This window comes from Myotis nattereri, assembly GCF_964212035.1.
Source record: "Myotis nattereri genome assembly, chromosome: 3".
Classification (NCBI taxonomy): Eukaryota; Metazoa; Chordata; class Mammalia; order Chiroptera; family Vespertilionidae; genus Myotis; species Myotis nattereri.
The window spans coordinates 7,689,700-7,714,770 of NC_138077.1; the positions used below are offsets into that span (position 1 = coordinate 7,689,700).

A 25,071-nucleotide genomic window follows, 5' to 3' on the forward strand; every position below is an offset into this window, starting at 1 on the left:
GAAAGCAGTTTCTAGGGAAAGCTGACCTGTGAACTCACAAGAGCACGCAGGGAGCCTGAGGCTGTTCCCCTACTTTGCTGTTGGGTGAAGGGAAGGCATTTCAGAGGAGTCTGGGAGTAGGCTGCACACAGCCCACTGCTAGTCAAGACACCTGCTTCATCCAGGGTGCAGTGCCATCCTCAGCGTGAGCAGGCAGCAAGGCGGCTCTGCATGCCTACTTATATAGTCCAACCCCATCACGGGCCACAGAAAGGCCCAGGATCAGCCAGGGAGGCAGTCATGAAGGAGACGCCTGCCCAGTCCCAGGAGGAAGGGCCAGATTTGTTTTGAACAGAATCACAGAAGCCAGATTGAACCATAAAAGTTATATGCCTGTTCTGTTATTAAAATGCTTAAGAAATGACTCATTTGCAAACCAGTGTTCCTAAAAGTGTTTCAGGGCCTGATTTAAATACCCACTCAGTGGTAATGAGCAGCATCTATGCCTTTCTGATCAGTGTGCTGCTCAGACAGCAAGCTGCTCAGGTAGGTTACATGTGATCTTTCACTGCCGTTCTTGGTAGACACTGGCCCAGCAAGCCTTTTTCTTTTTAAGCAAACAGCACGAGGACACCAGCACTCTCCACTGAGCCCAGAGCACTGGCTCCCTGCCTCGGAGACTCAGAGCCAAGGACTGTAGGCTGCATATCCATGCCCCCCCCCACCCCCCCGCCAGGGGACACTTCAGTCCACCCAGGCCATGCCCAGGCAGCGGCAAGTCCCCACCTGGCCCAGCCATCACGGCTGTGTGTGGAGGGCAACAAGGCCACACTAATGAGGAGGAGGAAGGGGTAGATGCCAAGTAGATCAACAGTGACCCCAACTCCAGGCAGCGTTGTCATGCCATGGGCTTCAAGATCCCAGCAGGAGCATAAGGCAGGCAGTGCCTGGCCACCCAGCCCCCCACGGCTGGGACTCTGCATGGATAGCCTGTTTCCTTGGCCCCTCAAAGCATCACTCCTGGGCCCTTTCAACCACAACCTGTGGCTTCCAGGCCCTCCACGACCTCCCCTGGGGGAGACAGTTTTCTCTTCTGTGTTGTACTTTCTCATCTTCCAGTGCTTTCCTAGCAAGAAGGTCGCTTGCCTCGGTGACATCTATACACCTCTCTGTTGTTAAGGAAGAAATGTGCTTGCACCAAGGATCTGGCCACCATCCCTTCTCCTTTCCGACGTCTTTAGAATCCGCTCTTGTCTCCCAGCCTCCAGGTGCCGGAGATGCAGAAGTCCGATGCCTTTCTCATTCTGAGATTTTCTATTTGAGCCAGGTTTCCCCACCCCTGGAAGCTTTAGTTGGATCTTCTTGTCCCAAGTGATGTTCACCATGTTCCCTGTGTGGCTCCTCTCAATCTGCAAAATCATGTCTTTCAGTCTGGGACAGTTCCTTGAATTATTTCCTTCTGTTTTCTTTTTCCTTTCTGGAGCTATTACTGGTCAGATATTAGAATCCAAGAAGTTTTTAGAATTGCAAGCACAAGAAACATGAAGAAAAATATATCATGGTGCATCATGATGTCTAAAACAATATTGAAAATGAACAAAGATGGAGAACACACACTTCCTGATTTCAAAACATACTAAAAAGCCACAATAATGAAAACAGTGTGGCTCCAGCATATGGATAGGTGTATAGACCAATGAAATAGGATTGAGAGTCCGTAAGTAAACCCATACATCTATGGCCAACTGATTTTCAGCAAGAGTGCTGAGACCAGTCAATGGGGAATGTCTCTTCAACAAATGGATATCAACATAAAAGGATGACGTTGGACAACTACCTCACACCATGTATAAAAATTAACACATAATGAGCCGACTAAGTTAAAAGTATAAAACGCTTAGAACTACAACTGAATAAAAGACGATTTAAAAATGGGCAAAGAACTTGACTAGGCATTTCTCTCCAAAGAAGATATACAAATGAAAGGAAGCCCAATATCATTGGTCATTAGGGAAAGGCAAATCAAGACCATGAGATGCCATGTCACATCCACTACCAGGGCAATGAAAAGGAAATTAAGTATTGGCAAGGACAAGGAGAAATTGGAACCCCATGTATTGTGGTGGAATATAAAATGGTACAACTACTATGGGATACAGTCTGGCAGGTCTTTAATTAGCCATAGAATTAATTACACTACCCAGCAACCCCAGTCCTGGGTATCCACCCAAAATTATTGAAAATAGTTATTCAAACCAATACTCATACATGAATGTTTATAGCAGCACAATTCACAATAGCCAGAGAGAGAATAACCTAAGTGTCCATCAATGATAAACAGGTAAACAAAATGTGGTATATCCACACAATGAAATATTCAGCCATAAAAAGGAATAAAGTACTGATACTTACTACAAAATGAACCTTGAAAACGTGTTAAGTGAAATAAGCCAGACACAAAAGGCCAGATTGTATGATCCCATTTATCTGAAATATCCCAATAGGTAAATCACAGAGACATACTAGTAAAGCAGATTAGTGCTGCCAGGAGGGAAGGGGGGGAGGGGAATGACTGCTTCTGGGGGTGATGAAAATGCTTTGAACTTGGCAGAGATGGAGGTAATAAATGCCACTGAATTGTACATTTAAAATTTGTTCATTTTAGGTATGTGAATTTCACCTCAATTAAAAACCAAAATACTCAAGCCACTCTAACCAGCCCATCCCCGCGCAGAGTGCTGCTGTGTGAGGGTCACTGAATGATCCTTACTTCCTGAGCCCCTTCTGCTGCTCCCCATCTGGATTCTTCTCCAGAAAAGGCACTTCCAGGCCATTCTGCCCCCATCATGCATGGGTTCATCCACCTGGCTGAGTTCCCTTTTAATAAGGTTTCCTTGTTGAAACATTTTTTAAGAGAAAGTTAAAAAGAAAAGCACATTTTAATAAACCATGGATTCATCCAAGTGTCAGGTGTTAAGGGAAACATTTCTGCTGGCCTTGGGCTAAGTACCCTAAACCTGCTCATTGCTGCCCATAGCAACAGGGCAGTGCCCAGCCCTGGGCAGTTAGAAGGCACACAGGCTTGTTGTTTAGTGTTTGTGGGAGCAAAAGAGCAGGTGGCATGTGTGGGGTCAGAGCTGGACTACTCTGGATTCCAAGGCATTTGCTGACTTTGTCTTCTGGTCCCGCTCCCGGGCAGCCACAAAGTTCAGCAGGTCAATGGCGGTGACGACCCCGAACACCATCTGCCTCTTGCTGGACTTCCCGGGGCTGTGGTCTGAGGAAGGAATCAAGGCAGTAGGTTAAAGGCACCTCCACAGGGAGCTGCACCTACGCCCAGACATGGTCCGAGGCTGAACCAGCGTGTGGCCCTGGGGACCAGCCTGCCCCTGCCCCAGTGCCTACAGGCACCTGTGTACTGTGGGAACCCAGGCAGCACCCACAGAAGCCCACCAACAGATGCCTCTACTAACAGGAGCCACCTGGGCGAAGCTGCAGAGAGCAGAGTGCTAACCTCGCCAAGTCATACCCATTGGCCACACACCTGTGGTCTGTCTGGGTGCCCAACGCTCAAGTCTTGGCATGAGATTCCAACACCAAGCACACCCACCAGCTACATCGGCACACATCAATGGCCTGTGATTATCTTCAAACCCATGCTTTTCTGTGGGAATTAGAACGAATGCTGGCCCTGGCCCTGGCCCCCCAGAGAGCAGTGAGGATTGTTGAGGTAGTTCGACGTGACTGGCCTGTGGAATGCCCAGATTTGGTCAAACACTATTCTGGGTGTTTCTAGATGAGATCATCAGTTGGATCGGTAGATTGCCTCCCTGGTGTGAGTGGTGGACCTCATCTAACTAGTTGAAGACCTGAATAGGAAAAAAAAAAAAGGCTCCCCATGCAAGAGGGGACTTCCCAGCCTTTGGACTTGAACTGAAACACTGGCTCCTTCTGGGTTCTGAGTCTGCCCACTCCCCCTGCAGATCCTGGGACTTGCCAAACTAGTCATGTGAGCCAGTCCTAGTAAAATACAAATCTCTATCTGTACACACATCCCACTGGTTCTGTTTCTCTGGAGACCCCTGACTGGTCATCACGAAGCAGAGAGCCAGGTGGAGCTGAGGGGCGGGAGGGACGTGCCCAGGTCACATTTGTATCCCGCCAGACCCCATCCCAGCAACTTCACGGCCATCTGTCCCTAGGGTGGGGGTGCGGCGAGACAGAGGAGCCAGGCACCCTGCTGGCCTATTCGGAGCACCTCAGGAAAAAACGGGGAGCAAAGAGGAGACCAGCTCCCCACATTGCAGGGACTTCGAGGCCAAGTGGCACTTTGGAGAAGCGTGTCCCCTGCAGGGGAGGGTGTCTGTGCAGCCCCTGCAGCCTGGCCCTCCAGAACCCCGGAGACTCATGCACAGAGGAGCTGGCCACCTTTGTAAAGGTCAGAGTCTGTTATGACCCCGCAGTTCTGCCAACAGCACGACGGCAGCAGTGGACACGGTATGGGGTGTACTGACCCTGAAATTGGGACTCACTCTGGGGGGTGATCATCTATGAGTAAATGTGAGGTAAGAAGAACCTCCCACCCAAGCTCTGGGGTCTGGGAGCCCGGATGCCCTCCTTTACCCTCGGAGCCGCAGAGCCATTTCCGAAAGGGAGACAGCGGGCGTACATACCTGCAGGCCCCCCCACCACTCCTGCCAAGGCCTGGTCCCGTGCTGTGGAGCCAAGGACGGGAGAGGGGTTAGGCTTGGCCACTCAGGCCCCGAGACGGCCCTCAGCTGGGTGTGGGCGGGCTCCAGGGCACTCCCAATTCTGATTATGACCCTCACCCTTGTGGGCACCCAGGCCTGGCCCACAGAGGGGTTCCTGAGAACCGTGCCCAAGGCTGAGGATGGCTGAAAGTCACCGCCACTGACTCCAAAAGCCTGTGAGGCTCCAGCGCCTCGCTGCCCGCCAGGCACTCGGCTGCAAAGCGCAGGCAGCAGCCTGGACCGGGCCTCAGGGGCCAGTGCCCTCAGGGCTCCCCCAGCCCTGCCCCCAGCCCCACTTACACTGGATCTGCTCGTGGACCACCAGGGCGAAGTGGTCCATCTCCAGGATGCGCGAGAGCATGCCCAGCGGGTCAGTCAGGCGGATCTGGAAGAGAGGCCGCGGTCAGCGCTCACCAGGCCCTCGGTGGAGAGGAGCGCAATGGAACCTGAACTGTTTGGACAGCACGTTCTCCTGGGGTCTCTCCTTGTTAGGGGGGAGGGGGGGGGCAGGGGGCACTGCAGGAACCACATGACAGGTGATGGCATTGGGGATGAAATGGCACAAATATACGGATTCCGGTGACATGTCAGCTGTGGGGGGCGGAGGGGCGGGGGGAGGAAGGTCAAGTTATCTCCTAGGTCCTAGGTTTGGGCTCACTTTTAGTCCCACTCACTGGGAGGTTGGAGAAGGCAGGTGTGAAACGGGGACCAGGGAGAGGGGACGCCCCGATGGCACTGCCCTCAGGGACACACAGAGCAGGGCCCAGTCGGCTCTGCCCAAGCCTGTCAGAGGGTGGCCAGCACTGTCGCAGAAGCGGAGGCTTCTCCCAGAACATTCTATTTATTAAATCACTGTGTGTGCCAGTGTTCTTAAACGAATGCTTCATGGGGAAATGAGGGCCCGATGTTAGGAAACAGACCCCCCCCCAGGTGTGGCCAAAATACAGCGGGCGTGGGAGAGCCCTCACGGGTGGACCTTTCCCCACCGGCTTCCCTGCAAAGCTGGGCGAATTCTCAGGTGTACAGGTTCGAGAGGGGCAGCCAGCACTGGCCCAGCTGGCACGGGAGCGGTGCAGAGGGTCGGGGACCTGGCCCCCTTGCCCAGGAAGCGCTGTGCCCGCTTCCAAGGACAGAAGCGCGTCTTGGCACGCACGGCCCCAGTGAATGGGAGCTCATACCTGCTTGAACTGCTTGTAGATGACTTTGTGAACTTGGTCTGACGGCTGCACCTTCCCAGCGAGCAGGCATGACAGCATGTTCCCCAGAGTCACCATCCCCAGGATCACTCTGGGGGTGAGGGGTGGGGGAGGGTCAGTGCAGGGCCCTCCCTGACCGCAGGACCCGCCCACAGCCGTCCTCCCTCGGCGCCAGAATGCAGAATTCCTCTTGGAATTCAGCAGACACCTGCTGAGGGCCCACGTGTGAAAGGAGGACAGTGATCAGATGCCCTGCCCTGGACCTGCCCATCCAGTGGCAGACAGTAAGCCAATGAGTCCTTTGGGTATTTCCATTTGACAAGTGTCAGTCAGGGGGCTATGAGACGTCTCCTCCCGGGCTCAGTGCAGTGGGTGGGACACGGGTTAACATGGCCACCCCCCGCCCAGCCAGTGCTCAGGAACATGTCCAGTGGGCGGCCCGGTGCTCTGGACATCCCTGAGGGACTGAGGTCAGACAGACAGACAGCCCTGTCCTGGGGTGTGGCCGAGACTGACCCCGATTCATCGACCACGGGCACCTGGTCGAAGCCCTTCTCCCGGAGGATCTCGATGGTGTGCTTGCAGGTGACCGTGGGCAGCACTGTCAGCGGAGTGGACAGGCTCAGCTCCTGGACTTTGAGGTGCCACCACCTGAGGGAAGAGGGCAGGGCAGGGAGGGCTGAGAGCCGGCAGGTGGGCGTCAAGGGCAACATCCCACAGGGAGACCGTGGGGCCGACCAGCCAGGCGTGGGACAGAGCACAGGCACCCAGGTCCTGGGTGTGGCCCTGCTCAGAGAGGTCCTCACCAGGGCTTCTTCATGGTGAGGTCCTCCTCCTTCAGGAAGCCCTTCTGCAGCATCCACCTGTCGCTCAGGAACTTGGACCTGGAGGCGTCAGGAGGTCAGCAGGGCCTGGCAGAGGGTCTCACCACCATCTCTGCCCACACCAAGGGGCGCAGTCCCCACAGGAAGCCCAGGACCCTCCCCGACCCCATCAGTCCAGGAGAGACCCCATGTGGCTGGCTGGAGCTCCAGGAAGAGGCCTGGGAACCAGACTGCAGAGCGCCGTGGGAACTTCATGTTCAGGGGCATCTGGTCTACCAGGGAGGAGGCGCTCAGAGCACAGAGGGTTCTGTCCTGGAACCTTTGCTGTCAGCCCCGTCGTGCTCCCTGGACGCCTCCTCCCCAGCCCTCCTCACTGCTGCTTTGCCAGAGGGAGCAGGGGAGCCTGACCCACTTGGGTCAAAGCCTCCAGACCAGGCCTTGGGGGCTGCCAGGGACTTGCTCTGAAGAGGTGGACTGAAAGAGGGGGTGGAGGGTTGTAAAGGGTAGGGGCAGCCAAATATATGGTGACGGAAGATGATTTGACTTTGGGTGGTGGGCACACAATGCAATATACAAATCATGTGTCACAGAAATATGCACTCGAAGCCTATCTGATGCTATTAACCAATGTCACCCAACAAGTTAAAGAAATAAAAATAAAGTGACATGTTGCATCCTCCAATAGGCCAGAAGGCAAGGTGGAGGGTGTGGCAGAGATGATGCTCTACTCAAAGAGTGGAAGACGAAAATAAAAATAAAAAATTAAATAAATAAATATAAAGGTGGCTTGAGGACCCACGTAGTGGGGAGCAGATGACCCTATGCCCCAGTGAGCAAGACCGGCCTGAACAGCAGGCCAAGAAAACTCGCGCTCGGGAGCCGTGGGTGGAGGCCTGGCTTGGGGGAGGGGGGTGCAGAGCTTGCAGGGCCCCTGGCTCCACCCCGAATCCCTGCTGTCAGATCTCAGGGGAGATCCAGTGGCGTAACCACAGCATCCCCTTGGCGGAGCCAGGGAGGGACAGGCCTGCAGGCAGGAGGAGGGAGGAGGGAGGAGGGAGGAGGGAGGAGGGAGGCTTCTTACATGTAGTTGCGGACAGAGTCGGGCAGAATCACCACGCAGCGCTGGCCCTCCCGCAGCTCCTGGGCCGCCTTCACGGCCACCGACATGGCGCTGCCGGAGCTGCCACCTGCCGAGAGGGCCGGAGTCAGACCCAGGCCCACGGGTCAGAGGGAAGTGAGCCGGCAGGAGCCTGGTCCCATCTCCTCGCCATGAAGCGCTGGAGATGGACACCCTCCAGCCTCTCCCAGCACCCGCCCCACTTTAGACCCCCATTGACGGGGAGCCCCCGAAAGGACAATGCTGGAGGGCGACTGAAAAAGCCAGGTGTCCTGAGATCGCTGGCCCCAAAACAAATACACCAACCACAGTGCTGCCAGGCCTCCTCTCGGCGGCCACCCCCCCCCCCCCCCCCCCCACTGGTGACTGCGGGAGCGAAGCCAACAGCTGCTTCCTCTTTCCGTCAAGCTCTCGGGCTCCCCAGGCCTTTCCAGGACCACCTGCCATGCCCCGCGCTCCGGTGGTTAAACACAGGAAACAGAGCATGCGGCTGCAGGGACCCCAGGACCCCAGACCTCTGGCCACACGGGGAAGGGGCACTCCTATCCCGCCTGGGGAGTGACCGCCCATCTGAGGACAGGCCAGCTGACCTCCTCGGGTTGGAATGAATGGACGGCACCCGGGCAGTCCCAGAATGAGGGTGCCCTTTACAAATCTGGACTGGAAGCCGGCAGAAGGCAAGCGCCCCCGTGTCGTCTGCACCCCGGCCGCCCAGCGCCTGCCCGCCACTCACCGCACAGCAGTCCCTCCTGCGCAATCAGCATGCGGGCAAAGGCAAAGGACTCCTCATCGTTGCACTTGAACCACTTGTCCACCACCTGCGGGCAGGACCAGACTGCCGGCTCCAGGAGGTGCTCGGGCAGGTGTGCGGTTGGGGTGGGGGCCCCACATCTGTGTTCACAACCTCACGGACGCCCTCAGTCCAGGAAGATGTGACCCTTAACGGGCACAGCCCGGCACCTGCTCCGGTGTCTGAGACTCATGTCTACAAACCTGGAACTTTCTACCTCTCCCTGGTCCATCACATTGTGCACGTGGCTATTACACTGCCCGCTGGCTCCCGTGGCACAGCCGTATGTCCTGTGGCTAGACTCTGTGTCCCTCAGAACGAAGCCCCTCGTGGGTCCGTAGGAGGCCGTTCTGGGGTCCTTACCTCTCCGTTTCCCCTGCTCAACCGCCAGAGCTCCCGCCTCTGCAGGGGCCTGCTCTGTGCCCCCGGCCAGACCTCAACTGCTGGGAGTCTTTGCCCAGTGGGTTCATGTCACTACTTGGATATGGCGCGGCCTGCCGCCTGGCCCTGACCTTGGACCTGCCCTTCCTCTACCTGCTCGTATAGGGTCATGTTTCTCCTTCCTGCCCCAACAGGAAAGCCAGGCCGGTGCCGGGGTCAGCCAGCCATGCAGACGTGCAAGCTGGTTAAAGGGCGAGCCCTGAGGACCGGCCGCGATCACTGCGGCCCCACCTACCGTCCGGTCCAGCACCGTGGGGATGAAGTCATAGCCAATGCCCTCCACCTCGTAAGCCGTCAGCTCCGTCCGGTTCAGCTCCTCGGGCTCAGCAAGGATGGAGCCTTCGGGATCCACCCCGATGATCTACAGCGGGAGACCGTCAGGGCTCGTGCCCAGCAAGTCTAATGTGGATGTTCCCGCCCTCATCGGGGCCAAGACCACCCCGGATGGGCATCTGTTGATGATCTGCCCGTGGGATGCAGGTCTCGTGCCCGGCTCCGGGGCAAGACTGGAAACCCAGAAACCTGGGAGCCAGGCTGATTCCAACTCAGGGGCAGCTGGGGGAAGGGGTTCCCGGAGCAATTCCCCTGCACAGAACATCCAGGACAGCCTGGCACAGGCCCTGGGGGGGCAGTGGGGCCTGGAGAACAAGGCGCAGTGCTGGGCACTGACCTCCTGGGCTCAGCACCACCCACCAGATATTTCTAGGAGCCCCACCCCAGGCCCCTCAACTCCAGGCCCCTCCCTCTCAGAGCCCCAGATGGGGCAGACGCAGGACCTGAGCCTAAAAGCTTAGATTCATAGTGACCTTTGGGGGCCACCCAAAAGGACTCCCACCCCCAGTCCTCTGGTCGCTGGATTCCTCGCTCCCGGGCAGGGCCCGCAACCTCCCGGCCGCCCTGGGGCACTCACTTTGCATCCAGGACACTTCTCCTTTAGCTTCCTGGCGATGCCTGTGATGGTGCCACCTGTGCCCGCCGAAGCCACCAGCATGTCCAGCTTCCCTGATGGGGGAGAAGCCGTTTCAGGAAGAACGCTCTAATTATAAGTGAAAACTTCCTCGACCGAGATGAAGGCAGGTTATCAAACAGGTCAAACTGTTCCGTTTCCACGGCTCTCATCACTGCTTTATCCTTAAGAAGCATCCATCACCGGTCACAGGGCCGCCAGCTTCATTTACGTCTCGGCCCCGGGACCTGTGTGGTGTAAGGCCCGTCAGGCGGTGCAGGAAGGACAGATGCGGTGGCTGCCTGGGGGGGACGGGGCACAGGGAGGCTCCTCATGATGCACTTTCTTTTCCTTTTTTTTTTAAATATACTTTTACTGATTTCAGAGAGGAAGGGAGAGGGAGAGAGAGAGAGAAACATCAATGATGAGAGAATCATTGATTGACTGCTCCTACACACCCACCCTGGGGATCGAGCCACAACCCAGGCATGTGCCCTTGACCCGGAATCGATCCAAGACCTCCTGTTTCATAAGGTGACACTCAACCACTGAGCCACACCAGCCAGGCATGGTGCACTTTCTTCTGCTGTTTGCTTTAGACGATGACATAAAGGTAACTAAATTGTGCAGGAAACAGAATAAACCACTCGGGCTTGGTTCAGAAATCATCTGGGCTCTCCCGCTGCGGAGCGCCAGCCCAGGCATCCTGCAGACAAGTCCACGCGGGCCCCATGCCCAGGCGGAGGGCTGTTTTTGCCAAATGAGAGAATTCTCACACATAAAACTTCGGTGAGCAAATGCTTGGATCTCCCTACCTGGCTCCTGGGCATGGACGAGGCTGCACTTAAGCCAATGCCAGCACTAGACTCCCAACAGGAGTCCAGGGTGCCAACCCCCTGGCAGAATCCCCTCATCTCTCTCAGGGAAACAGCCCTTCAGAAGGCATCACAGCCCCACGGCCTTGGCACCAGTTATGTGACAACGTTCCAGGGAGCCTCACGTCTGTATGGAGAGTGAGCTAATCATTGGCATTACCACCCAAGCTCGGAGACGGGAAAACCTGAACGTGGAATTCAAGGCCCAAGTCAGGGCTTGATGCCTAGTGCCATTCAGCAACGTGAAGTCCCAGCTGTGAGCCCAGCCCAGCCAAGGACAGACTCACTCCCTGCACTCAGGAGCTTCTGCAGCTGGGCAGACAAATATGCCTGCCTGATACTGTGCAAGAGAGCACAACAGAAGCAGAAACCGCTCTAGAGAAATGCTCTGGATAGCACCTCACAGAGAGGGGACATTTGCTCTGGGTTTTGAAGGATGAATAGGAGTTTACCAAAGAGCGGGTAAGTGACTTGTACCCTCCCGGGCACCCAGGGAGAGCGGCAGTGAAGGGGGAGAGGGGTGAGGCCGGACGCACACACCGTCACACTGCTGCAGGATCTCCTCGGCCGTGCTGTCGTAGTGAGCAATGGGGTTGTTGACGTTGCGGTACTGCACGGAGAGAGCAAAGGGGCTGTGAGAGGAAGTCAGAGACACTGAGATGGCAGCAGGCACAGGGCTGCAGGCAGCTTAGGAGCCTCAACAGACACGAAACATTAAACCCAGCTCTTCAGATGTGATTTCTGAATAATCCAGGAGCGAATAAGTGAGACAGAAGAGCTTCCAGTAAAAAAGGTTTTCAGAGCCTCAGAGGGCTTCCGGGGTCCTCAGCAAAGGGCATGCCCACCCGGCGCGATGAACTGAGGCGCTGGCCGCACGCTGGAGGTCCTCTCCAGCCGGGAGAAGCCCCTAACACGTGCCACTCCCTGTCAGTCATCTCAGCAGCCCCCATTCCCGCTGCAAAGGTGGCACCACCCCACCCCCGACCCAGCCCCCAGGAGTGCCCACTGGGTCCACACTCTGAACGCACATTCGCCCCGGACCAGCCTCACCTGGTCCAGGATGTGGGAATTGGGGATCTCGTTCTTCAGCCTCCACGCCACCCCCACGTGTGACTCGGGGGAGTCGAACCTGGCGTTGGTGGGCGTCCTCACGATCTCCGCCCCCAGCGCCCGCAGGACGTCTACCTGCAGAGCAACATCGAGCGTTTACCCACCTGCCAGGCCTCCTGAGCTGGAGGAGGGGTCCCGGGAGGCAGGCCCACCCACCCACCTACCTTCTCCATGCTCATCTTCTCCGGCATCACGATGATGCAGCGGTAGCCCTTCACCGCGGCTGCCAGGGCCAGTCCGATCCCTGGCAAAGACATGGTGAGACCCTGCCCTGTGCACCTGCCGCCCATGGAGAGGGCACTACAGGATTCCCCAAAGCCCCGCACTGTCCCCTCTGTCCTCAGAGCTGAGAGAATGCGGAGACGAAACAACAGGGAGTGAGCTCACAAGGAAGAAAAGCCAGGTGCAAACATAAGCGCCAATTCCTCCAGCTTTTGCTGGGTGCCCACAGCTCGATGTGGGTGCGTGAGGACCCACAGCGGGCAGAGCAAACACTGTGGGCTGAGGGTGGGCACCCGTGGTCCTTGAAGGAAAGGGAGAGTGGCCTGAAGACAGGCAGAGACCAGCAGGGCAGCCTCCCTGGTCACAAAGGGGTCAGGGCCACTGTCCAGATGGCAGAACTTCGAGCCAAAGAGGATTGGAGTCTTAAGATCCAATGGATCTGCCCGACTGGGCTTCAGACTGGCCGGGGACCAAGCACCCCTCCTCCTGTCTGGTTTCTCCCTTTGAACAGGGGTGTCCGTCCCATGCCTGTCCCACCGCTGCACTGGAATCCCATGACCCGTCGGGTTTCACAGGCTCACTGTGGAGAGGACCCTGCCAGGAGGACTCTCCCCGACGCCTGGTGGAGATGGGACCTCGGACTGCAGAGATGATGCTGGAAGGGGCGGATTTGTTGGGGCCACTGGGATGATTAGCATGTGAGAAGGGCATGGATTTGGGGGCCAGGTGGCAGCGCTATGGGCCGAATTGTATCCTCTGAAAGTCCCACCCCCATCACCTCAGAAAGCAACTGTTTGGAGATGGTCTTTGAAGAGGGGAGAAGGTTAAATGAGGTCACGGGGTGGTTCCTCATCCGTAGGACAGGCGTCCCCAGAAGAAGAGAGGAGGACACAGACGTGGAGGGGGCGGCCGTGTGAGGACGCAGGGAGGAGACAGCGTCCACAGGCCGAGGAGAGGAGCCAGCCCTGCAAATCCCTGACCTGGGCCTTACCCTCCAGGACGGGGAGGGACTGAGGTGCTGGGTAAGCCGCCCCTCGGCGGTATCTGCTAGGGCAGCTGGAGGAATCGAAGACAGATTTGCACTCTCAGGGGTGGCCGCTCACGGGAGCATCCGACATCATCAACGCAGGCCTGGCCGCGAGATGCCGGAGGAAGCGGCACAACACGCAGCTGCTGGCGTGCACCCGAGCTGAGCAGACTGCGGGAAGAGCCGCCGGCCAGGCCAGCGCAGCCGCCGCGGGTCACCCCAGCCCGGGTCCGGGCCTGTCCCAGCGCTCACCTGTGTTCCCAGACGTCGGCTCGATGATGGTGTCCCCGGGCTTCAGGATGCCGGCGCGCTCGGCCTCCTCCACCATGCGCTGGCTGATGCGGTCCTTCACGCTCCCGCCCGCGTTGAAGAACTCACACTTGGCCACTGGGAGCGGAGACGAACCGTGAGACCGGAAGGCCCCGGGTCCCTGTCTGTCCCCTCCCCACTACCTGATCCAGCTTGACGCAGGGCGAGGCCTGGTCTTCGCTGGTTCTGTACATCGGCCCCCTCTCCCCTCCACCCACCACCCCGCTGGCGGGGCCATGCAGAGGACCACGTGGCACCTCCGAGGGAATGAGACAGAGGCGCCTGCAGGAGCCCCGCTGGGCGGATGGGTCAGACCCCTCCCGCAGTCCCAACAGGAGCTTGCTGGGCCGACTGCGGTCGGCTCATTTGAGCCCATGCGCCCGTAAGGCCCAGCCACACCCAGCGGCCCCTGCCAGACAACTTGGTGCCCCGAAGCCACGGCGCCCGGATCACACCCCAGACCAGGCCCCCAAACCCTCCACCCCCGCCTCCCACCGCCCAGGCGCTCCTACCCTCTGCCACGCTCCTGCCCTGCAAACACGCTGCCCTTTCCTGGGCCGAGGCCTCTGCTCTGCTCTTTCCTTAGGACGACTCCCGCCCACCTCCTAAGAGTTTGTAGTGTTTGCAGGAGGAAGGTGCTGCCCCGAAAGGGATCTGAAGACTCTGAAGACCTGGGCCAGCCTACGACACCCACAGCCCCCCAGCCCCACAGCCCCCAGCCCCGGCGGGGCGAACGCAGGAGGGGGAAGCAGGTACTCACGCAGCTCACACTTCAGGCCAAAGTTCTTCCCGATCTTATTGATTCTCACCATGGGGGTGTCTCCAATTTTCTTCAGGATATTTGGCAAGATTTTGGGCGACTTTGCCCTAAAACAGAAGAGCCCATGATTATTCAGAAAAACAAAAGGATACCAGCCGTGGCAGGACAGCACATCGAAGAACTGCCCTGGCCGGTGGCTCAACTGGTTCGAGTGTCGTCTCATATATCAAAAGGCTGCCGATTGGGCCAGGCCGGTGGGGTGTGGCGCAGTGGCTGACCATCAGACTATGAGCCAGGAGGTCATGGTTCGATTCCCAGTCAGGGCACATGCCTGGGTTGTGGGCTCGAACCCCCAGTGAGGGGCGTGCAAGGGGCAGCCGATCAATGATTCTCTCTCACTGATGTTTCTCTCTCTCTCTCCCCCTCTCCTTTCCTCTCTGAAAGCAATTTTAAAAATATATGTATGTTTTAAAAAGGTTGTGGGTTCGATCCCCAGGGGCCCTGAGACAGGTAAAACATGCTGCCTTCCACCCGGGGGTCCAACCACGCAGCCACGCAGGCATCCAGCTGCCCCCTCCACTGTGGAAGGGGCTGAAGGGACAGCCAGGCCAGAGGCAGGCATCAGGGTGAGGGGAGAGCCAGGCTGGGGCCAAGGGCTCCTGACCCCACTTTGGAGGCCAGGTTCCTGGGGCCACGCCGGGGTTGGTTCATTAACTAGTTAAAGCCAAGGCCGGACAGAGGTAAACACCTGCACCGTCACGTGACGTTGGCGAAGGTCACACCAGCCCAGCAGGCGTTGTGGCGGCCAGAGCGGGCTGAGGCCCACCCACCGCTAGGCAGGGGGTGGGCAGGCAGAGAACCCGGGTTCCTGCCTCCGTCACCTGAGAATCTTGCCTGCGGTCATCAGGGCGGGGGCAGGGGGCGGCGTTTACCGGAGGTGGCCCTGGGGTCACCTTCTCTCAATGGCTTCCACTGTGACAGCCCCAGAGGCCTCCAGGACAACCCCACGGGTGCTTAGAATAACCCCCACCAGAGCCAGGGACCTGCCTGCCCCACCCCCTGAGGCCCCTCCACTCATTTGGCTGCTTCCACTCCAGTCCTTGTTGTAAGCCCATCCCACCTCGGAACCGCCTGGAACCCCCTTTCCCAGATACCCACACTTCCAGCACCTTCTGCCTATGCAGGTGCCAGCCCCAAGGCCTTCCCCTAGCCAGGTCACCTCTGCCTCCTAATCAGGAACCCCAAGGGCCGTTTCCTCTGGGGGGACCTTGGTCTGGTGTCCCCCCTAGCAGGTAAGCTTCTGCCTGACCCGGGCCTGAGTCCAGCTCCCTTATAACCGGGTACCTGACCTAGGACAGGGGTGTAGGGCTCAGCTTCCAGATGGGATTAGCCCATCACGGCTTTGCAGGACGGGTGACTAGGCCAGGGTGGGAGGGGCAGGTGTCACGCTGTCTCACAACCTGGAGAGAAGAGTGTCCTTTCCGCCCCAGGATCCAGGCTGAGGTCACCCACCCTCCTCGGAAACCTGGTCTCTTCCCTGCCCGCCCCCAGCAGCCACACCCCAGCCGTCACTCACTGCTTCATTTGTTTTGGCACCGAGGGCTCATCCTGTTTGGCCAGGGGCCCATTTGGCCTCCTAAGCACCCAGCACTGAGGTCTATTTAGTGCTTGAGCCTCTGGGTTTGTAAATTTCCATTCCTATTTATTGGCCCCACAGAGGAGTACACCCCTTTCTCCACCCCCAGTTCTGATCTTAAAATCAATAACCGTGAATGTTGGTATAGCAGGTTATACGGAATAAGAATCAAATAGCTAAAGCGCAGCTGGCAGGGCTCAGGGGTTGGGTGTTGACCTATGAACCAGGAGGTCACGGTTCGATGGCCGGTATGTGGGCTCAATCCCCATTGTGGGGCGTGCCGGAGGCAGCTGATCAATGATTCTCTCTCATCATTTATGTTTCTCTCTCTCCCATTCCCTCTTCTCTGAAATCAATAAAAATATATTTTTAAAACAAAGAAGAATCAAACATCTGAAAAAATAGTCTTTGACTCTGAAAAATTATACTATGGAAATAAAGATAACCCTAAAACTTAGTGAGCTCAATTTAAGTTTCCCAATGGGTCGGGGGTTGTCTTTTTTTCCTTGGCCGGATAGATCAGCGCACCTCGAACAGGGTACAACATACAGTAGGTGCTTAATAAAGATGGACTGACTACATGAATGTATATGGTTTCTATTGCAGTTGTTCGGAACGAAATAACGGCTACATCTAAATCCCGCTGGAGGGCTTAAAAATTGTGGTTTATTCATCCAACAGTCTCTGTCCAACCTCAAAAAGAGGTCTCTATTGAAAAAACAGTCATGGCCAGGAGGAATGTGTACGGCTTAGAGCTAAGAAGAGAAGTGCCGGTGTGAACCTAACTGCTGAAAACATGCACACCCACCTCAAACCCGTGTGTGCAGCCCGCGGCCCTGCGTTAGAAGCCTCACCGCTCCCCGTCACTGAGTGTGCGGCGTGGGCACTTCCATCTATGGTTTCAGCATCTGCTCTTGTTGGGCACTTACCCGGGTGCTGGCTGCAGCGCAAACCAGCCCTGGCCTCTCTGAGCCTTGGTGGACTGATCTACACAGCACCCCCATCCAGCAGCTCACCACCCGTCACAGAGACTGCAAGGGGGATGGGTCACACCCCAAGTGCACTGGCTCCTCCCCTCCGGGTGGGAACAGGGACTTACAAGGCCGTGTGGTGATGGGGAGAGTCCGTGATGGGCCTGCCCAGCTTCCAGGAGCACCTGCTCGGGGCATCAGGCCGGATCCACAGGTGATCTTTGGTGTCCTTGTCCCCTGCGGGCCCCTGCTCCAGGCTCCTTTTGGCTGAGTGAGTCCCGGAGAGGTGGGGGCACCCTGCCACCCCCTCTTTTGCTTGGAATGTCTCAGAAGACATGCTTCGCTCTATCAGAGGAACGGGAAAGAGAAGTCATCAGTTCAGGCCGTTTCCAAACGCTGCAGAAGAGCCTGCTCTGATGCGGCTGGGCCCAGGGACTGCTGCTCGCCCTCCCGCCCGCCCGCCCTCTCTGGGTGCAGGGCTCCACACATTCAGGGGCTCGGCAAGAACAGGCATAAAAGCACAGGCACCAAGTGCTCGGACAAGTGTGGTGGTTTCTCTAAAGGTTAAGTAGCCTGGCCGGCATGGCTGGTGGTTGAGAGTCGGCCTGTGTATGAACCAGGAGGTCACGGTTCAATTCCCAGTCAGGGCACAGGCCCGGGTTTACAGGCTCCATCCCCTGAGTGGGTGTGCAGGAGGCAGCCAATCAATGATGCTCTCTCATCACTGATGTTTCTCTCTCTCTCTCCCTTCCTCTCTGAAATCAGTAAACAAACAAAGTTAACTACCCCACAATTCTACTCCTAGACATCTATCCAAAAACATGGAAACAGATATTTGCACACCACATTCATAACAGCACTATTCACAACAGCCAAAATGCGCAAAGCAAGGGGCAGTCTATGAATGAATGGCTGTACAATGTGTGGTATATTCACACAATGAAGTATTCTGTGGCCAAGCCCTGGCTGATAAGTGGAACAGAGCCTTCCTTCCCTCTGTCCTGCACCCGGCCCCTGGGGAGGTGATTCTCCCATTTTGCCGGAGGCTCCCCACCTCACAGCCTGCAGCACCCTGGCCACAATCCTACGGAGACCGGCCCAGCCTACACAGGCACCTCCTTCTTGGCAACCGGCCTCACCCTGGAGCAACCTCCAGCAAGGTAAGGGGCTGATGGGAAATGGATTGAAATCAATCTGGTCCGCAGAACCCAAAGGCACTCTGCTTGGCAACATGGGTCTGAACCCGCAGGCTCTGCCCTGCAGCAGGACTGAGCTTCCGGGGCTGCTGCGGACCAGGGGGGACGCACGTGCGTGGTGGGGAGGCGGGCTCACTCCTCTCTCACCTGAAACCGCAGACCCTTCGGGGTCACCGTTAGGTCTGATCGAATAATGGAATGGATACCCCTCCCCCCCAACTGGCTTTTCAGGCCATTTCACTATGGACATTCCCTTTGCTGCGACCACATTCTGGGTCTGCACAGAGAACTGTCCGCCCAGGAAAAGCCCGCCAAAAGTCCTTTAAAAGCCGCTGACTCCCATCCAGGCCCGGCCACCTGGTGTGCGGATGATGGGATAACTTCGCAATCCCGCACCACTCCGGCCTCCCGCGTACCTCCTTCGGGGACCTGACAGTCCGGGTGCACCCAAGGGCGTCCGCACTCGCGCACCCGTCAGCCCCCCGGGGGCGCGTTAGGGCCGAGGGCGCAGATGGTAGCAAACTCGTCTTTTACGGCGAGAATGTCCAGGTGGGAGACCACGACCCCTCAGCAGATCTGGACACCGCGGGTCACCGGACTCCGGGGGGGGGGGGGCTCTTGGGGACACAGTTTGGGATAAATACGCCCACTACTCCTGAGCTAAAAGTTTTGCGTTCCCGCCCCGCCCCCACCTGACATTCACCCCCAGCCCCTGCCCCTAAGGAGCAATTTCCCACCCGAAATGACGCGAAAAACCAATGATGAACGACGGGCCTATTACAGCTCATCTCCCCAAAATGCACCCCCCACACCGGGTCCCCGCGGGGCGCTCCCAGGCTCGCGGCCCCGCGCCCTCTGCAGTCGGAGTTGAGGTCCGGGCCGGGGCCACGTGGGCACCGAACCCCGGCTTCAGGGCGGTCCCGGGGGCCGGGGAGGGGTCGCCGGCTCAGCTCCGCCGCGAGCGGCTGCGGATGATGCAACTCCGGCGGGGGTGGGGATCTGGGACCCCGGGCTGGGCCGGGCTGGGCCGGGCTGGGCCGAGCCGAGCTCACCTGGACCGAGCGCGGGGAGGAGGCGAGTGGGGAGCGTCCGATCGCGGCGAGCGGCGGCGAGACCAGCGGGGCCTGGAAGACGCGACCCTCAGCGCGGGCGGCACTCTGACCCCGCGGCCGAGCGTGGCTGGAGGACGATTGGCCGAAGGCGGGGGCGAGGCCCAGCGCCCGACCTATCCGAGTGCGGAGCGCCCGCCCGCCGCCCCGCCCCCGCCCCGCCCTCGGGAGGGGGGAGGGGGAGGGGGAGGGGGAGGGGGAGGGGGAGGGGCAGGGCCGCTCCTCTCCTCCCGCCCCCTTGGCGGCCCCGCGGGCTGGGGGTCCCACCCTACGCCCGACCCTGGACCCGCTCGCCCCACCCCCTCCCGCTGTTCAGCCGCGGGCGGACCCCGCCTCCCCGCTGCCCCGCCCCATCGCCCACTCCCCCGGGCGCAACTGCGGCCTCGGACCCCCAGCTCCGGCCCCGGCCCTTCCCAGAACCGCGGCCTCCGGGCTGCGCGGGCGCTCACTCCCCGAGGTCCCGAGGCGTTTGCGGGGGTCACTGCTCGCCTGGCGGCGTAATAAACGGCGTGGACGCCGTTAAGCGTGGGGTCCGGTGCGCGCCAGGCCTTGGACGCCTGAGGCGGAGCCTCAGCAAACGTCCCGCCCTGGGCCCACGCCGGCCCTGGCCCACGGCCCGGGGACGCCTCGCTGGGGGCCTGGGGGCTGCAGGGCCGAACGCTGAGGCTGCCCCGCGCGCACCGGGGGCGCCGGGCGCCTGGGATCTGGAGGCACTGGCGGGCGGGTTGTCAGGATTGATTCTCGCCCCTCCTTGTCCCGGGTTCAGACACGCAGGCTTCCCTCCAGCCGGGGGCTCTCCCACTGGTCAGGGCAGAGGTCACGCCGGCGGTCCCCAGCAATGGACACGGGCTGCCGGCCCGGAGGGGCCTGGGGCCCCTGGGAGGCCACGCCTAACGATATTGCAAATATGTGTGCTCTGGGGTCCCCAGGACTGAAAGGAGAACCCCTCACCCTGACTTTCTCAGCACCTGACACCCCGACTTTCTCAGCACCTGACCAGTCAAGGGCAGTACTGCCAGGTTCGGACACACTGAGCCACCATTATTTAGCAAGTCCCTGCCACCTGCCCACTCTATGGATGAAGACGTTTTTTGTTGTTGTTTTTTCAATGCTCGCAGGTGCGGCCCAAGGTGGATAGTTTTGAAGACATTGCCGTTTTTAGTGCCCAGGCCAGATGTTTGCCTGATGTTTCCTCTGATTAGTCTCAGGGGGGTGCACTTTTGTTGATGCGCGTGGGAGCCATGCGAGTGAGTGTCTGTGACCTGTCAGGGGCACATGCCATCTGTGTGTCCTCGTCTGGCACTGGTCACTTTGAACATTTGCTTTCTCCACTGTAAGGTTTCTATATTTACCCTTTGTAATGAACAAGTATCTTGTGGGGAGATGCTTTGAAACTATGGAAATACCCTTCTCAGATCTCCCTCTCCAGTGTTAGCTTCCACTGATGATCTGTGTGGGCCTGAATCAATTTCCGTTAAATTGGTGGCCAAAGGGTGATTTTTCTAATCTCATCATTCCTTCTACATTTTATTATTTGGCATTCCACTAGATTTTTTCTTCTCCGCCACTCATTTAAATAATCGTGTATTTATGCCAGTGAGGATCCAAGATCCTTTTATTTTAAAAGCATACATTTTACCATTGAAAGTGCACAATCCGCCTAGCCAGTGTTGCTCAGTGGTTGAGCATCGACCCATGAACTGAAAGGTCACCAGTTCAATTCCTGGTCAGGGCACATGCCCAGGGTTTGCCTCAATCCCCAATAGGGGGCATGCAAGAGGCAGCCAATTAATGTTTCTATCTCTTTATCCTTTTTCCTTTCTCTCTCTAAAATAAATATATTTTGGAAAAAAAAGAATGCACAATCCAATGGTTTTTAGTATACAAACAATATTTAGTACTTGGAATTGTGCAGTCATCAGAATGTACATGAACATTTCTGTCCCTCAAAAAAGAAACCCTGCTTCCATTAGCAGTCCCTGACCATCCCTCTGCAACCTTGCAGCGGTGGGTAAACCACTCCTTTACCTTATTTACGTCAGGTGGATTCATGGAGTCTTGCCTGTAGAGAGCGCTGGGAAGGCACATGGGCATTTCTTTCATTATTGTCAGCTGAATCCTGTGGCTTTGGCAGAGCCACGTCCTGGAAACACGCCTTGCCAGAGGCAGGAGTGTTGTCAGCTTGACCTTCAGCCCAGGTGCCAGGGCGTGGGTTTTGTTATTTAAATCCAGTCAAGCACCAGGAGTGAATAAGACTCAGGCCCACCCAATAATACACATAATCTCCTTTGTCTTGACCTTTAGTAAAACTTCCTGGGTTTCGGCTGCATAAAATAAACACGCTGTATTGGCTCTGGGTCTCTGTCTCCCCATCAGAGGACAGTGGTCCCACCCGGCCCCAGCTTTTTCCTTCCATCTCTGTGTCTGTCTCTTTCATTTTCTCAATCCCCAGCTGCCCCTACTCAGGAATCGGACTGCTCTCTAGCCACACTGGACGTGGAAAAGAGAGAAATATTTATACTTGCCTTATGAAATAGGTCATCTTCTTCTACTACCATTATTTTGATGCTAAAATGGCCGTAGGCCAAGACTCAAGCTGGATCCTGTGTCTTTTTGTCACTTCCCCAACATTCTTTGAGCACCTCCTATTTGGGGCACAACAGGTGTTTCTGGCTCATTTTCCCTACTAGGGACTTGGGAGCAGGCATTCTACAACAGGTTCCTGTAATGGGCTAACCTGTGTCCTCCCCAAATTCTTATGTTGAGGTCCCAGCCTCCCTATCGAAGAATGTAACTGTACTTGTAGATAAAGGTCTTTAAAGGGGAGACTGGGGAGAAATCAAGATGGCGGCATAGGTAAACACCGGAAATTGCTGCCTCGCACAACCACTTCAAAAATACAACTAAAAGACAAAAATGGAAGGCTGAACCATAGGAAGGCTGGCTGAGTGGAAATTCTACAACTAGAAGGAAAGAGATGAGCACATTGAGACGCAGAGGAGGTGCGGTGTGGAAGGAAAGTACAGAGGTACGGAGGCGCACGTGGAAAGAGCTGGCAGCTGAGGACACGGTTGTTTTTGTCAATCGGGAGGGAGTCTCAAGCTCCTGAATGCTCTGAACTCCAGTTCCAGGCGAGTCTCTGGGGACCCAGACTCATAGAGGAGAAACTGGACTGTCTGGCATCGGTTGGAACTCGAGGGTGGCTTTCTCTCAGAGGTACTTGCAGCGATTCTGGGACACTGAGAAGCAGGGCCATAGCTGCTTGCTCCGCCCTGTTGATCCCCTGAGACCCTGCCCCACCCAAGCTGTGTGCAGAGGCTTTTGCATATGAAAGGCCTGGCCCTTTGCAATCTGAAAATTACCTAACAAACTGCAGCTGGGTCAGAGAGACCCAGAACTTCCAAAAGAAGGTCCAAGGCCTCACAGCAGCTTGCATTGCTTCACAGCTGGGCTCCTGCTGGGTAGCCTCAGGCAGAGGCTAAATTAGCACCTCCTTAGAGATCCAAGAGCCAGTGTACCCAGTGGTCAGAGTGGGACCATCCAGATTACAACTCCTCAGATCCATAAGGGACACACTCAGGGGACAGACTCGGTGAGCACCAAAGCCCCACTGAAGCAAGTCTTGCCCCAGAAGGGTGTCTTCAAGCACAGAAGTTCTCCCACTACAGACACAGCTGATTCTCACAGCCAATTGTCCTGGAGGTCAATTCCTCCCAGTGATACCTACAACAATCAAGGCTTAACTACAACAAGACTGTGCACAAAGCCCACAACGGGGTGCACCAAGAGTGTCCACTTCAGGTAATTAGGGAGGCTGAGCCACTGGGCCCTATAGGACACCTAGCACACAAAACCACTCTACCAACACAGGGAAGCATAAAAAATGCGGAGACAAAGAAACAGGACATAAATGACAGAAATGGAGGAAAGCAAACAACTGGATATAGAGTTCAAAACCACACTTTTAAGGTTTTTCAAGAATTCTCTAGAAACCGACGATAAACTTAATGAGACCCTCAAGAAATCTAGTGAAACCCTTGAGGTTATGAAAAAGGACCAGCTAGAAATTAAGCATACACTGACTGAAATAAAGAACAATATACAGAGTCCCAACAGCAGACTAGAAGATAGCAAGAATCAAGTCAAAGATTTGAAATATGAAGAAGCAAAAAACACCCAACTGGAAAAAAACAAAAAGAAAAAAGAATCCAAAAATATGAAGATAGCCGAAACCGGTTTGGCTCAGTGGATAGAGCGTCGGCCTGCGGACTAAAGGGTCCCAGGTTCGATTCCGGTCAAGGGCATGTGCCTGGGTTGCGGGCATATCCCCAATAGGGGATGTGCAGGAGGCAGCTGATCGATGTTTCTCTCTCATCGATGTTTCTAGCTCTCTATCTCTCTCCCTTCCTCTCTGTGAAAAGTCAATAAAATATATTAAAAAAAAAAATAAAGTAAAATCAAGTATGTATGAAAAGTTTAAAAAAAAAATATATGAAGATAGTGCAAGGAGCCTCTGGGACAACTTCAAGCGTACCAACATCCTAATTATAGGGTGCCAGAAGATGAGAGAGAGCAAGATATTGAAAACGTATTTGAAGTAATAATGACAGAAAACTTCCCCTACCTGGTAAAAGAAATAGACTTAAAAGTCCAGGAAGCACAGCGAACCCCAAACAAAAGGAATCCAAAGAGGACCACACCAAGACTCATCATAATTAAAATGCCAAGAGCAAAAGACAAAGCGAGAATCTTAAAAGCAGCAAGAGAAAAACAGTTAGTTACCTACAAGGGAGTACCCATAGGACTGTCAGCTGATTTCTCAACAGAAACTATGCGGGCCAGAAGGGAGTGGCAAGAAATATTCAAAGTGATGAATACCAAGAACCTACAACCAAGATTACTTTACTCAGCAAAGTGAAGTGAAGGTCAGATAAAGAGCTTCACAGATAAGAAAAAGCTAAAGGAGTTCATCACCACCAAACCAGTATTATATGAAATGCTGAAAGGTATCCTTTAAGAAGAGGAAGAAGAAGAAAAAGGTAAAGATACAAATTATGAGCAACAAATACACATCTATCAACAAGTGAATCTAAAAATCAAGTGAATAAATAATCTGATGAACAGAATAAACTGGTGAATGTAATAGAATCGGGGGCATAGAAAGGGAGTGGACTGACTATTCTCGGGGGATAAAGGGGTGTGGGAGGTGTGGGGGGTGCGGGAAGAGATTAGACAAAAATCATACACCTATGAATGAGGACAGTGGGGGGGGTGGTAAGGGCAGAGGTTGGGGTGGGAACCGGGTGGAGGGGAGCTATGGGGGGAAAAAAGAGGAACAACTGTAATAATCTGAATAAAGATTTAATTTAAAAAAATAAATAAAGGGGAGACTTAGTGAATATGAGGCTATTAGGGTGGCCAAGACTCTATCCTGGATTAAACTTTGGTCAGGTTCCTCAGCCCCCTTTTCCACAGGCCTCCACGCACCTCCTTGTCTTGAGTCTGCCCAGCCAACTTTTAGCAAGAATGCTCCTGCTAAGTCAGTTTAAAGACACCCCCCACCCCTGCTTTGGCCTGCCTTAGGCTAGAATCAGGTTAGGTGAGTTCAGCAAGACTCTGTCCATCCTGCATGACACCACACTTACACTCTGCTCCTCCGCTGGCTTTGTTGTATTCAGAGTTGAGCGTCATCTCTCTGCCCTATTCCCATCCGTAGTCTGCAATGAGTCTTTCTTATTTTAACAAGTGTCAGAATAAGTTTTTGTTTTATTTTTCTTTTTAAAATATTTTTATTGATTTTAGAGAGGAAGGG

The 25,071-nt window shown here is 55.9% G+C and overlaps 1 protein-coding gene across 2 annotated transcripts; it reads right to left on the reverse strand.

Annotated features, from left to right (window-relative positions):
* Positions 1-2,129: 2,129 nt before the first annotated feature.
* CBS (cystathionine beta-synthase) lies at positions 2,130-19,323 on the reverse strand. 2 transcript variants are annotated; one of them, XM_081087537.1, is made up of 17 exons: positions 19,203-19,323; positions 17,083-17,299; positions 14,348-14,454; positions 13,531-13,665; positions 12,190-12,273; positions 11,970-12,100; positions 11,460-11,529; positions 10,009-10,100; positions 9,334-9,459; positions 8,601-8,685; positions 7,832-7,937; positions 6,733-6,810; positions 6,443-6,577; positions 5,909-6,017; positions 5,031-5,115; positions 4,653-4,694; positions 2,130-3,256 (listed from the first exon to the last, which is right to left on the reverse strand). In XM_081087537.1, exons 2-17 carry the CDS (start codon positions 17,289-17,291, stop codon positions 3,111-3,113), a joined length of 1,740 nt encoding a protein of 579 aa, XP_080943663.1. In that variant the 5' UTR covers positions 17,292-17,299; positions 19,203-19,323; the 3' UTR covers positions 2,130-3,110. The 2 variants fall into 2 exon arrangements, with proteins under 2 accessions (XP_080943663.1, XP_080943664.1); XM_081087538.1 differs by lacking the exon at positions 4,653-4,694 and having other exon boundaries at positions 19,203-19,306.
* Positions 19,324-25,071: the final 5,748 nt, after the last annotated feature.